The following is a 15,204-nucleotide window of genomic DNA, read 5'->3' as shown; positions in this document are numbered from 1 at the left end:
ATTTGATTTAATTTAATACATTTTATTTATTCAATCTATTTAATTTATTTATTTATTTTAATTATTACGATGTTATTATTGTTGAAAAAATATTAAGCATCAAAAATATACAAATAACAATATTTCTGCAAGTGTTATATATTAAATTATGATTATATATAGATTATGAAATAGTTTTTATTCCATTATTCTTTAATAAAAAATATATATATTATGGCGTTATTATCAATGTTTTGCTGCTTAATATTTTTGTAGAAACCATTAAACATTTTTCAGGATGCTTTTAAAGTTCAAGAACAGTATTTATTTGGAGTAGAAATCTTTGGTAACATCATAAAAGTCTTTGTCTCATTTGATCAGTTTAATGAGTCTTTGGTAAATAAAAGTATTATTACTAATTTTTTTCCTTTAATGGTAGTGCATCACGGTTTCCACAGAAATATTAAACAGCAAAAACAGGTTTTCTACATTTTCACGCTGCAGATATAGCTAGGAACTATCACACATGTCATGTTCATCATTTGACTGCTGTTGTTTTGATGTTTTTTTCTCTAGTAGCGCAAGCATGCCAACTTAGTCTCTCCAAAAAGCTCAGTCTTTTGTCCCAATTGGCCCTTCCCTATAATAAAAGCAGCTCCCGAAGCTCCTCCCCCAAATCCAGCAAAGCACAAAATAAGCAGCAGGTAGAAAGGCAGGATTCCAGCTGTTTGGATGATTCAGAGCAGAGCGTCTCTCTAGGCTTTGAGCCCTCACCCTCGCTCGCCTCAGACCCGCCATCTCCATGTGTCCCGCTGGACATCGAGCAAGGTACTTGGAGCGTGGGTAGACGTCCGGTCAGAGATGCACCCGCTCTCCTGTTTGCCTGCGTTAGTTTCTACCATTACTGCATTCCCTGCAATCCCTCCTACTTCTTGTTTTAGCCCTCCAAATCTTCAGCCTGTTTTCTTGTTGACCTCCCCAGCGCTGATGCCCTTGTTTTTCGAATTCATACCCCCTTCCTTTTAAAGCTCAGTGCTGGCGCTCTGGTTCTTCATCTGCTGAGCCCTGAGCCGCTCTGGGTTTGCTCTGAATGATGAAAACCCTCTGAAGACGCTTTGAAGGATGTTAACTTGTCTTGCTCCCATTATCTGGCTGTGCATCATGCTCATGGCGTGTATGTCTTCTGCTAGCGGTCGCTTATACATAAGGATGGGAATCATAAGGAGTTTAGTGATTCTGATTCCACTTTTGTTAAAGTCCCCCTGTAGTCAAATATTTTATCCCTTAAAACTCATCTTTGATCATCAAAATGTGAAAATAATTTTCTCATGCCTTAAAATAGCTTGAATGTAACTCAACACCCTTGCCTCATTTACTATACGCTGAGCTATGAATATGCAAATTAGCCCCGCCTCCACACGGTCGCACCAGCCAGCGCCTCCTGATCCACTGAACTGTAGTAAACGCAAAACAATGGCATACACGGATAATGACTGATAAAACTATGTTTTTACTAGCGGACAACTACAATGAATACTGTAACATTTGTTAAAGTTACTTACTTGACGATGTTGTGATCTCAAAATGCCTTGAAGCCTCGAATGCAGCCGTTTGTGATTCTTGATTCGCGTGGAATTCGTAAGTCTGACTCCGGGCTACTTTTACACTGTTGCCGCGGCTTATAATGCAAGTTAGCGGTTCTAAATTCACATTAAACCACGGCTTCATGGGTTTGTGTGACGTAGCAACCCGAGGGCTGTTTCGCATTTCTGTGAATGCCATTGGGAAACTACAGTTTTAAGGAGAAAATGCTCAGCGATGGTGTTGATTAATGGATTGGCACATGGTTTGTGTAAAAGCATATTAAAAACACCACATAGACAAATAAACAACATAAAAAACCTTGATTTTCACTACAGGGGGACTTTAAAATAATTTTGATGAAGCAGCTCCACCCAATAAGTGATTATAACTATATATTAAGCAAAACTACTTATTTTTAAATTAAAATTAATTAATATTTTAAAATGAAATTGTTTAAAGATTATTACAAAATTGTTACCTTTATTACATTAAAATGTACTGTTATTGATAACATATTTTAATTTAATAATTAAGAAAATGCAAAAAAATTCTTAACATTTTTAACACATATTATGCAAATAATGATTAATGAATAATAATTTAAAAGAACATCACAATTCATATTATTATGCAAATAATTTAATATTCACCCAAATAATATAATATAATTTAATATTATATTATATTGGTGAATATTAAATTATAGATTACTAATTATGAATTTTGCATACAGATCAAGGACATGAATTGTTAATTTTATGGTAATGTATAAATTGATTTATTGTTATTTAAAATTAGTCAAACCAAATTATTATAACTTAAATATCAATATTATTATTATTAATTAATTAATTAAAAATTAATTAATATATTATTTGCACATATTAAGCAAATAATTATAAAATTTAGCATATAGATAAGGGACATGAATTGTTCATTTCTTGATAATATATAAATTGTTTTATTTATTTAAAATTAGTCTAACCAAATTATTATTAATTAAAAAATGAATTACAAAAATTGTATTTGCATATTATGCAAATAATTATCAAATTTGCATATAGATCAGGGACATGAATTGTTAATTTTGCTTTAGTGCAAAAATAGTTTTATTGCAAAATGTAACTTTTTTTTTTTTTAAATGACATATCAAGAATTCAAGAATTTGTTTTTGACAACACTTGGAGGTAAGGGAGTTTTTTTTAACTGATTTATTTAAAATCGCTTCATAACCACTTTATTTAAAACCACTCCATAAGAGTCATATTTTTGTGAATCGGACTACACGGTTCACACTGTAGGTTTGTTGTTGTATGCAACCAGTGAGGATGACGCAATACAAGCATACATTGTCTGTTGATTGTATTTTTTCACAACCCCCAGTCTTTCCAGTCAAAATAGAACCAGTTGTAAAAAAGAACTGTTTTTCGATTCCCAATCCTAGTTGTAGAGAACTAGAGGCCATTCAAGAATATTCAACCCCAATTGAAAGAATTGCAAACCAAAAACAGGGTTGTGTTCTTGAGTGTCTTTGCAATGGGTCATGGGAGGAAGCAGACAAGAGATGTGCACTACAGCCTCGCACGGCCCAGTGCACATTACAAAACAATAACTTTTCATTTCTTTAATTCCTTTTGAGCCCCTGAAGCAATCCTGCATCACATGTCCTCGTCCTGTCCTAGAACCAGCAGCTGAAACGTTCATGAATTATGTACAGATGAACCAGAAATCTGTAATGGTATTTGAAGCTGCTGTTGTAGCGTTAATGGTTTGGATAGGCATGACTGAACATCCCGTGTCGTCTCTCCTGCAGTCGCTGCTCGCTGGTGGGGCACGAAGCGCATTGATTTCGCCCTGTATTGTCCTGATGCTCTGACTGCGTTCCCCACCGTGGCTCTACCTCACCTGTTTCACGCCTCCTACTGGGAATCAACGGACGTTGTGTCTTTCCTGCTCCGACAGGTGAAGATTACTATATGATTTAAGATTATAAAATATTAATTCTGCTTAAAGAAATGTTCGGGGTTATTTGCACCCAGAAACATTCGCTATGCAGGTACACAGTGCATTGCAAGCATGTAGTACTGCATAAAAAAAAAAAAGAGCAGCTCTTCTAGGATAATTGTCCATAGTTGATTGTAATGAAATAAAGCAAGTATAATATAATTTTTTCTTGCTTTTATTAAAATACATTCAATTAAATTTTTTTTTAAATATATATATACATTTTATATTTAGTTATTTAAATATGTAAATAGGGTTATTATAAAATGCTTATCTTTATTATATTAAACTTCACAATTTTCAGTAACAAAAAAGGCAATAATCCTAGAAAAGCTATTCCTTTTAATAAAATTTGCAAGTACAATATAATTTTTTTTATTGCCCCTCTAATTTAAAAAAAATATATATATATTTTTCCATTTTGTATTTATACATTTTTATTTCGTTATTTAAATATGTTTAAAAGACCGTAGTAAAATTGTAATCTTTATTAAATTAAACTCCTGTTTTTGGTAACATTTTTATGTAATAAAATAAGGGCAATTATCTTAGAATAGCAATTCCTTTTTAATTAAATTGGACATATATAATATAATTGATGTTTTTCATGGCTTTTATTAAAATATTTTTAATCATTATTTTGTTGTATTAGTATGTTATTTTTGTTTGTTTATTTATTTAAATGTTCAAATAAAATAAAAAATAAAACACATTTCGAAATAATTTTTTTTTTATGATAATTTAATTTTTTATTTGTAGATATTTTGTAGTTATGTAAATGTTTAAAAGACTATTGTATAATTACCTTTATTATATTAAAATTTACTAGTAAAATAAGGGCTTGCCAAACAATGTTAAAAATCTAATTGCAAAAAAAAAAAATTTATTACAAAAAGATTGTATTTTGGTGATACTTCATCTAGGAACGAAAATAACTAATTATGAAATTGGAGAATGTATAGATTGGGTGCGTAACTTGTTCATTCTTAGTGCCTAAATGGTTTTTATTGAATAGTTGCATGAAGTAGCATTTTATTTACCATTAAAACAATCATCCTATAAACACAATTCCTAATGAAATTGGGCAAGTCTAATTTTATTTGTTATTTTTCTGGCTCTCAGGTAATGAGGCATGAGAACTCCAGTATTCTGGAACTAGATGGGAAGGAGGTGTCAGAATTCACTCCGTCCAAACCGCGGGAGAAGTGGATAAGGAAGAGGACCCACGTGAAGATCAGGGTGAGACGGGCACCTCGACATCTCTGAAATCCCAAATGACTGTTAAATACATTAAGGGAATGTTGCTGACGTAAAGATGTGTTTGTGTCGAAGAATGTTACCGCAAACCACCGCGTGAACGATGCCGTGTTTACGGAGGATGGCAATCAGGTGGTAACGGGTCGCTTCATGTACGGGCCACTGGACATGGTCACACTGACAGGAGAGAAGGTTAGTGACCTGTGAACTTCAGTTCGTGTAGATCCCAGTAAAAAATGAGTAAGACCACCTTAACTTCACTCACATTCTTCAGAAAATGTAAAAGTCTACATTTACTTTTAGTCATTTAGCAGACGCTTTTATCCAAAGCGACTTACAAATGAGGACAATGGAAGCAACCAAAATCAACAAAAGAGCAATGATACGCAAGTGCTATAACAAGTCTCAATTAGCTTAACACAGTACACGTAGCAAGGTTTTTTTAAAATAATATAATAAGTAAATAGAAAACAGATAGAATAGAAAAGGAATAGAGCAAGCTAGTGTTAGAGGCCTTTTTTTGCTTTTTATTAATTGTATAATAAATAAAAAGAATACAAAAAGAATAGAGAAGCTAGTGTTAAGTTTTTTTTTTTTTTAAGAAAACAATCAGTAAATGAATAGAGTGCAAGTCTAAAAGGGGCAAGTTTAGAATAGAATTAGAATAGAGAGTGCTAGAGTTAGAAGGTCAAGTAAAGATGGAAGAGATGTGTTTTTAGCCGATTCAGATTGAGTTGGGCAGGTCATTCAACCAGGAGGCAACATTTAATTTAAAAGTCCGTAGAAGTCTAGTATTATTTTCCATTGACATCTTGTTTGGTTTCACTGCTAATTCGTGTCATCTAATTTTTGTGCTGTTTTCTAGGTGGACATCCACATCATGACCCAGCCTCCATCCGGTGAGTGGGTGTATTTCAGCACAGAACTGACCAATAGCAGCGGCCGGGTTTTCTACACAATTCCCGAGAACAAGCGGCTGAGCATCGGCGTGTATCCGGTCAAAATGGTGGTCAGGTACATCTTAAATCTACATTTACATTTAGTCATTTTGCAGACGCTTTTATCCAAAGCGACTTACAATTGGGGAATACATAAAGCGATTCATCTTGAAGAGGCAATCAGACAGAGGAAGTGCTTGCAACACCAGGTCTCAGGCATTGTTCAAATAAGTACAAGCTAGCAAGGGAAGGAATAAATAAAGAGAAAGATAAAGTTTTTTTTTTTAAGTTTAGGATGAAGTCAAGAAGTGTCAAAAGAGATGAGTTTTCAGTTGTTGCTTGAAGATTGACAGGGATCCAGCATTTCGGATAGGGGTGGGAAGATCATTCCACCAGCCAGGAGCAGTGAACGAGAATGCTCTGGAGAGTGATTTTGAGCCTCTCTGTGATGGTGCCACGAGGCGTCACTCGCTAGCAGATCTCAGACTTCTGGAGGGGATGTAGATTTGTAATAGTGAGTGGAAGCAGGTGGGTGCTGAGCCTGTGGTTGTTCTATATGCAAGCATCAATGTCTTGAACTTGAGCTGCAACCGGTAGCCAGTGCAAGAAGATAAAGAGAGGTGTAATATGGGCTCTTTTGGGCTCGTTGAAGACCAGTCATGCTGCTGCATTCTGAATCATTTGTAGAGGTTTGATTGTGTTTGATGGAAGTCCAGCCAGAAGAGCATTGCAGTAGTCCAGCCTAGAAATGACAAGGGCCTGGACAAGAAGTTGTGCAGCATGCTCCGTCAGAAAGGGCCTGATCTTTCTGATGTTGTGTAGTGCAATCCTGCAAGATCGAGCAGTCTTTGCAATGTGCTCTTTGAAGGTCAGCTGGTCATCAAAGATTACACCAAGATTTCTGACCGAAGTTGATGGGGTAATTGTAGAAGTACCTAGCTGGATGGTGAAATCATGCTGTAGAGTCGGAGTGGCAGGGAAGACAAGAAGCTCAGTCTTTGCCAGGTTGAGCTGTAGGTGATGTTTTTTCATCCATGCCGAGATGTCCGCCAGGCAGCCTGAGATCCATGCAGCTACCGTTGGATCATGTGGTTGAAAAGAGAGATAGAGCTGTGTGTCATCAGCGTAGCAATGGTAGGAGAAGCCATGTGCCTGTATGATGGGACCCAGTGATGTAGTGTATGTGGAGAAGAGGAGGGGTCCAAGAACCGATCCCTGAGGAACCCCAGTGACCAGTGTATGTGCTTTGGATACCTCCCCTCCCCAGGCCACCCTGAAAGACCTACCAGTGAGTGGAGCGAAGTGGAGTCCCAGTGATGCCCAGTGATGAGAGGGTGGACAGGAGGATCTGATGATTGACAGTGTCAAAATCTACATTTATTTTGCACAGAAAAGCTTGTATTTTCATCAGTCGAATTATATTTTTTGTGTCTGAAGGGGCGACCACACATCTGCTGATAGTTACCTGACGGTGCTGCCACGCGGCACTGAGTTTGTCGTGTTCAGCATCGATGGCTCGTTTGCCGCCAGCGTGTCCATCATGGGCAGCGACCCTAAAGTGAGAGCAGGAGCGGTTGATGTGGTCAGGTGAGGGCTTTTCTTTATGAATTTATGAACTCTATAAAGCCCAATGCATCATAATTTCTCTAAATGATCAACATGATAGAAACTTTACTGAAAAAACTGTTGTACACAATCTCATGCCTTCTGTTCTCTGATTGATAGTTTAGACTCTTTATTGAATTATTTAAATACATTTAAAAGGTTATTCTAAAATTGATACCTTTTTATTATATTAAATTTTACTGTTTTTGGTAACATTTTAATATAATAAAATAAAGGCAATTATCCCAGAAAAGCCATTCAAATACAGTATAATTTCTAATGTTTTTTTTTAAATATTTTTATTTATTATTTTTATACATCTTTAGTTATTTAAATACGTTTAGAAGATTACAAAATTGTTATCTTTATTATAGAAAATTTGACTGTTTGGCAATATTTTAATGTAATAAAATAAAGGCAGTTATCTTGATAGCTGATGATAGTTTGATAGTTCATACTTTTTTAGCAAGTAATAGGCCTTTTAGAATAAATCTAAATCTTTAATGATTTTCATAAAGTGAATGTAAGAATAACTTCAAGATGAACACTTACTGGACTGAAGCAATTTATCCATGCATTTCTTTATTATTATTTTTATTTTTTTAAATCATGCGAAAATGTGAGTATAATTATCAAATATGATCATCAGGCTTTTCAGTAACATTTATTTGTTCATCTCTCAATCATCATTGTATTGTGTTGCATTATATGTGTTGAAACAAAGCTTTGATTTTAAAACTAAGCATTTAAATCTCATTTTACTAAGTCATAATATTGGAGATATGGAGTGACAACTGATATTTATATGTGTTTTTTTGTAAGTATCGTGCTATTCTGTTTTAAAGATTTCACTGATTTATATTACAAGCTATCAGAATTTCATCTTATAAGATGTAAATATCAGCATCTGCTCCAAATGGCATATTTTTGCTCAGTTTGAGCCACTGAACAAAATGTAGGTGTTTTTTCCTCCTCCACAATATGAGCTCCATATTGTCACTATATCACACTATATGAGCCATAAAAATGATACTCAACAATAAATATTTTGTCTGAAGGTTCAATAAACTGTTCCATTTAAAAAATAATTATTACATATGTCAGGCTTTAGAGGGTTAATAATGCTCACAGGCCAGTCATTTGTAATGTTTGCTGTTCCTGACGGTGGTTGGTCCTGGTTTAGGCACTGGCAGGATCTGGGTTACCTGATAGTGTACGTGACGGGCCGTCCAGACATGCAGAAGCAGCGCGTGGTGGCCTGGCTTTCACAGCACAACTTCCCTCACGGGATCGTGTCCTTCTGTGATGGGCTCGTACACGACCCCCTCCGACACAAAGCCAACTTCCTCAAGTCTCTCATCACAGAGGTGAGAATATACACAAACTCCTTCTCTTCTGTTAGGGGATGTGGGTAATAAATTACTATCATTTGGAATGCATTGACCTTAAATCAATATAGGTATTTTATTGAAATGGATAAATAAATTCATGATTGTTGAGAATACATGTTTGAGTAATTTTCGATCAGGTGTGTGTTATTAAAAGGCTGCGCGTTCTGCGTGTCTCTGTGTGAATGAGCGGAGCAGTTTTGTCTACTACACATACTGAAGCATGCGTGACGCTCGTGGTGTTTTCAGTGTCTTGAGCGTCTTAATATATAAAGACATGAACACATGAACTACATTTCCAGAGTTTCACTTCACTAGCATTTCACGGTTTCATTTGATAAAACTATCAGACACTGAAACTCAGTCTTCGCGACAAACTGCCAAAATAAAAGTTTTATTTTCCGTGAAGAAATGATGATAGAAGTATATCATTATTGTATAGTAAAAAGCACTTCTCAAAGTAATAATGTAAACTCTTTATATTTGTATAGACTGTATAAATATTTCATAGTATACTTGTATAATATGGATAAAACTAACAAAAAGTTTTTCATACAATTAATAATTATTTATAATATAATTTATTAAAATATTGCAGTGAATTATTATTATTATTATTATTATAACGAATTTCATTCAACCAAGATATTTAATGTTTTAATTTAATTTAATTTAATAACAGTATACAAGTTCTGTTGTGCAGCACATTAAAAAAAAATGCAGTGTGTTTTTGTAAATTAATTCTTATATTTTCATTTTGATTACATTTTTAAAGATTAAAATAAACATTTTTGATAATAAATTTCTATTAAATCATAAAACAGAATAATTATTGCTATAAATATTGAATGATGTGGAAATAATTATTGTGATTAATATTTTTGACCATATTGCCCAGCCCTAGTATGTAGTACAGATAGTATGCCAACTGGAATGCAGCCGGTGATCAAAACAAGAGCAGAAAAGGACAGGGAGGATGTTTAAACAGATCTAAGACATAATGTGTCAGTCTTTGCTTATATTTAAACTGTTTAATCATCCTGCTGTTTTGTAGGCACATATGAAGATCTTTGCTGCTTACGGCTCCACTAAGGACATCTCTGTGTACACATCACTGGGTCTGCCGCCATCACAGATCTACATCGTAGGGAGACCAACAAAGAAAATGCAGCACCAGTGTCAGGTATCTTTATGTGCAGTTTTTCCTCTCTATATTAAGCTTTTATGCATTCTCAGTTCAATTCAATTCAAGTTTATTTGTATAACGATTTCCACGATACAAATCGTTGCAAAGCAGCTTTACAGAAAATAAAAGTTCATACATTATATTTAGTAGTAGCTTATCAGTGGTGACTATGTCAAGGTAATGTCCATACGGCAGAAATGTACAGTGATCATGCAGTTAGTTAATGACGTAATCAAATGGTGAACACTATTAACAGCAATGATTATATGTTGCATTCAAACTTCAGACATTCAAAGCAAAAGAATGATAATGTGCATTTGATCAGATATAGCTGAAGTACAAGGTTATGAGATGCATTATGTGAATGCTTGGCCAAAGAGATGTGTCTTTAATTTAGATGTAAACAGAGAGAGTGTGTCTGAACCCCCAACGCTATCAGGAAGGCTGTTTCAGAGTTTGGGAGCTAAATGTGAAAATGCTTTACTCTCACTGACCTGCCGCTCTCTCTCCACAGTTCATCGCCGATGGCTACGCGTCTCACCTGTCCCAGCTGGAGTACAATCAGAGATCGAGACCCGCCAAGACCGGCAGCACTCGCATGGTCCTGCGGAAAGGCAGTTTCGGGCTTGGCGGCAGTGGGGATTTCTTGCGGAAGCGCAATCACCTGTTGCGCACCATTTCCTCGCAACCCACGTCCTCCACGCCGCCCGTGCATATAGGACGTCCCGAACGTACACAGAGCCAATCAGAATGCGACCGCGAGCGGGCAGAACGTGCTCAGAGGAGCATGAGCATTGCCGCCGGCTGCTGGGGCCGAACCAGCAGACTCGAGGGCGGAGCCTTGAGCCCGAAATAGGCTCCACCCACCGGGTCCAAATTCTAGAGGCACTTTGTTCTGGAGGCACATGGGGCTGCAGGATCGGACACGTCGAAATCTCACAGTATTACAACGGACTCTGTGAGCAAACCTCACGGCATTACTATTGTTGCATGGGAATTGTTCATGGTTTTAATTTTTTTTTTTTTTTTTTTAGTCCGGCAGCCAAACATTTTCCAGAAATCTAGCGCCTTAAGCATCGCTCTGGGTCGTGGCCCTCGCCTCTGACTTGATTGAATGTACTGTTGGGACTGAAAAACGGATCATTGGGTGGGTATGGACTTTTCCCGCTTTTCCTGTCATTCCCCTTTCCGAGATTCCCACACATGTAAATACGTGCCTCCTCTTACCTGCTCAGGGCAGCCATGAACTCGAGGAGCTGATAAGACCCAGAGGCCATTTCACGTCCCTTTTCTCATTGGTTTCCGTTGGGCCGGCCCATTCCGGCAGCCTCTCCGAGTCGAATCCCAGCAGCATTTGGCAATAAGGAACGAATCCCATCACACCAAACTCCGTCTGCAGGTCATCAGAGGCCTTAACTTTGTATTCAGAGCACCAACAAACTCTCAAAGGAACAGCTATCCCTTTACAAGGCCATCTGCTTGCAATACCTCCGGGATGCCACATCGACATGGGCTGCTGGGTCACGTTTCTTTCCTCGTTGCTGTTTTGTTCACTTCTGAGCCACCAAACGCGATCGTAAGCACACGCCACATCTGCTGAAGTAAAACTTTTCCGCTGCTGCTGTTGCTGTCTACGTAGAGAGAATTTCCCATCGAGGACGCGCCGTGCAGCTCGCTGTATTTGCATGACGGACAATTTTTCCAAGATTTCACTTGATCATTTCCTCTCTCAATCCTTTGCACGAAATCCTCAGCGGTTCGACTTGCTCGATTGCGCCGACGGCCAAAACGATTCATTTCTAAAGCTGTAGTTCTGCAACTGCATAACCTCATTGTTTTTTTGCACTAGTGGAATAGTGGAGGTCCTTGTTACCATCTCATGTCGCTACATAATGTTGGCGTGTAGTACATGACCCTTATTATTTATGGCAGGGTATTTTGTGCGCGTATGCACGATTATATATTTCTCCGATATATAAAAACAAAACGCAAGAAATGTGCCAAAACCAGGCAGATCATAGGAACCCGAACACGTCCGACGTTTCCGACGCATTGTAGCAACGTTCCCCAAGTGTTTCGACGGCACATGTATAATATTTTTAAGATTTTAGATCATTTTAGATCAACTTCAGTCCTTTACAGTTCAGTTCTCTATGATATTGTCCCTATGTTCATATGTAAGTGATTCGAGGTATATAGAAATTGTGCTTTTAATTTTCGCGATTTTAGATCGGACAGCATGACAGAGTCGTGAAGCTGTACGCAGTTTGTTTCTGTATCATGAACACACTGGAATAGCCATGCTGCATGTGCGTACTTGTTCTTCGAATCGAACCGGGAGGCTTCGTCCGGAGCGGATGTTCTGAATGGGACTTCAAACAGTGTAGATACTGTAAAGATGTAAATTTCACTATATAGGATATGTTACGGTCAGAATTTATTTATTTCTGTAGCTTCATAAGATGATGGATATTTCAGGTTTCCATGTGTTGCTTTATTCTTTTGTCCAACAGTTCTGAAATGCTTCTTTTAACGGACCAATGACGTGTCTACTTGTGCATAATCGTTGACAGTGTTTCTGTAGCAAAACTCTAGACGACGCCACCACCGCCACCGCATGGACAATCAGTTCAGCAAACAAGCGAGGCAAGGAGCACGCACACCTACACGTGTACAAAAATGCTCTTATTCTGCAGACCTTCTGGAGACCTCCTACTCTGGAATCCGGTTTATCGCGTTGAAATTTCCACGTAATGTGAATCGGAATTGTGAAAGTGGTTCTGTGATAAATTCGCTCCAAACAACCTAGTTTAAATTGGTGCTGTACAACTCCGAAATGGCATTTGGACTGGTATTACTAGTATTCACAGGTAAAGTTTTAATGCGTCTAGTTTGGTGCTAGACATCAGGGTTCTCAATTGAATATGCTGAAAGGTTTGTGAACTTGTACCGCTGATATCTAGATCATTTTGGTTGTTGGTTTATGATTTGAATGTTAACCACTGAACAAATTCTTAGTCTGGAAATTGCAAATTTCCGTTACGTTATTCCACACACCCACTCTTGCCATCTGAACTGACCAACTTCTTTAACCTGTTTTCAAGCTAGTTGATGCGCTCCATTGAGGTTTATTTCCAAATTGCATCGCAGGGAATCATACGATATTGTGATTGACGTTCGTGCCACAGTTTTTACATGGCAATTATCCGTTTAAATATCTGCGGCCTCGCTTGTAGGCCAGTGTGCGAGTATTATATCTTCAGATAAACCAGATTATAGCCACTTTTGTACTTTGCATGTCACAGAAGAGCTTTCGTACACTTTCCTGTACTCTTCAATAATGGGCCACACTACAAACCTCCAATTTATAGTTATTCCGAATATGCTGTTGTCTATATAGATCATCATATCAGTTGTTACTTCCAAATATTTAAATGATCTTAACGGTAATCCCAAATCCAATCATATTTTTTTAAAAACTGACATCTGAGTAATTGCATATATTAAAAGACGGATGTTAAATGCATATAAATACTGGTAAAATGTTGACATCTACAGTATTTTTGACATGTAAATGCTGTCATGATTAGTGTGCACAGGTGTTTCACAACACAAGCTCATTGGATGAAATAAATATGGTGAAATATCTCGAAGGTTTTATGTTTTGTGCCCATCTTGTTTGTTGCCAAAACTTTCAGATTGCTGTACAAATCATTTAAAAGAATCACTTTCCCAACAACTTTTCGATGATGAATGGAGACGTACTGCAGGTTCATTTTACACTCCTGTTGACATACTGATCTGGACTGACTCGCTCCTTTACAGTTTTCTTACCAGGTCGGTGGTTCAGTGCTCTCATATGTATAACTGTATGTACTGTGGATTAAATACAGTTGGACAACTGTGAAAGTCTTTTGTGATTTATCATGCTTTACGAAGTGTGAAAGCAAGATTACCATACACATTGAACAAAATTATAAACGCAACACTTTTGTTTTTGCCCCCATTTTTCATGAGCTGAACTCAAAGATCAGACTTTTTCAATGTACATAAAAGGCCTATTTCTCTCAAATATTGTTCACAAATCTGTCTAAATCTGTGTTATATTTATATATATATGGGTGTATGAAGAGTTCATTTGCAAAAATAGATAACTCAAAAATCATGTTTTTCATTGTGAATTCCAATTAATCTCAATCTAACTGCAATCAAACACTGACTTTGCATACCCCTCAGCAAATGATGAGGTGCGCCCCTGGATAGAATGATTTAATATACGATTTTACTTGATGCAACAATATTTGTGTAAAATGTCCATAACTTGGTATTCCCATTCTATGCAATGTATCGATACATTGTAACTAATTTGTATATTAGTGTGTTCTTGGGGCAGCATGTAATGAAAGAAGAAGTGTAATTATAGAAGTAATAATTTGGCAACATTTTCATAAGAATATGTCATTTCATAGTGATATTGATTTATAATTTCCTCCCCTACTGACTTGATGTCATCTACAGAAGACATAAAATTGATGCCTTGTTTTATAGCAAAGTCATATTCTGATAACATTTTCCTGAGATGATTTACAACAAATAATTTGAAAATTAGTCCGATTTAAATAATTTCAAAATATTATATTTCTGTAAATTTCATCCCACTTTAGTTATTTCTCTTAACCATAGACGGCACAAAATCTGAATGGCAACGCTATTTTTAATTCAGTTGTTTCATCTGAATATCAACATTTGTGAGGTAATAGTAATCTATGATACCGCATTATGTGGAATATTAACCTTTTTATGTCTGTTTTTAATGAGGGATTTGTGAACACATCAATGTTTTTGGTAACACTTTACAATGAGGTGTCATATGTTAACATTAGTTAATGTATTAACTAACATGAACAAACAATGAACAATGCATTTATTACACTATTTATTCATCTTTGTTAAACACAACCTGTGATTTTAATAATGCATTAGTAAATGCTGAAATTAACATTAACTAAGATTAATAAATGCTGTAGAAGTATTTTTCATTCTTAGCTCATGTTTACTAATGTTGTTAACTAATGAACCTTATTGTAAAGTGTTACCATGTTTTTTGTATTTGTGGAGTAAAAGTTTTAATTTTTAAGTAAAAAGCTAAAATTAGACCCTTGGGATAAGATGGGCCCCTAGAATTGACACAGAAGAATTGTTACTAGTGTTATTTTTTATTTAATACTTATTGTAATTAATTTTTTTTTTTTTTTTTTTTTAA

General features: G+C 36.2%; 1 protein-coding gene across 8 annotated transcripts in view; it reads left to right on the top strand.

The window, feature by feature from the left end:
* The window catches only part of LOC131547859 (membrane-associated phosphatidylinositol transfer protein 2), a 68,023-nt gene extending 54,159 nt beyond the window's left edge, over positions 1-13,864 (top strand). For 2 of the 8 annotated variants that reach the window (XM_058788588.1, XM_058788587.1), the window contains exons 18-25: positions 3,377-3,525; positions 4,690-4,806; positions 4,900-5,016; positions 5,690-5,838; positions 7,200-7,349; positions 8,551-8,734; positions 9,810-9,938; positions 10,456-13,864. In XM_058788588.1, coding sequence (XP_058644571.1) covers positions 3,377-3,525; positions 4,690-4,806; positions 4,900-5,016; positions 5,690-5,838; positions 7,200-7,349; positions 8,551-8,734; positions 9,810-9,938; positions 10,456-10,797 — 1,337 coding nt within the window. In that variant the 3' untranslated portion in view covers positions 10,798-13,864. Of the gene's footprint in view, positions 1-558; positions 808-3,376; positions 3,526-4,689; positions 4,807-4,899; positions 5,017-5,689; positions 5,839-7,199; positions 7,350-8,550; positions 8,735-9,809; positions 9,939-10,455 lie in introns of all 8 variants that reach the window. The other 6 variants (XM_058788589.1, XM_058788586.1, XR_009273039.1 and 3 more) reach the window with 5 other exon arrangements.
* The last annotated feature ends 1,340 nt before the right edge of the window (positions 13,865-15,204 follow it).

The sequence above is a fragment of the Onychostoma macrolepis genome, chromosome 10, assembly GCF_012432095.1.
Source record: "Onychostoma macrolepis isolate SWU-2019 chromosome 10, ASM1243209v1, whole genome shotgun sequence".
Taxonomy (NCBI): Eukaryota; Metazoa; Chordata; class Actinopteri; order Cypriniformes; family Cyprinidae; genus Onychostoma; species Onychostoma macrolepis.
Note: the sequence above shows the minus strand (reverse complement) of the source record. Positions and strands in the feature narration are given on the sequence as shown.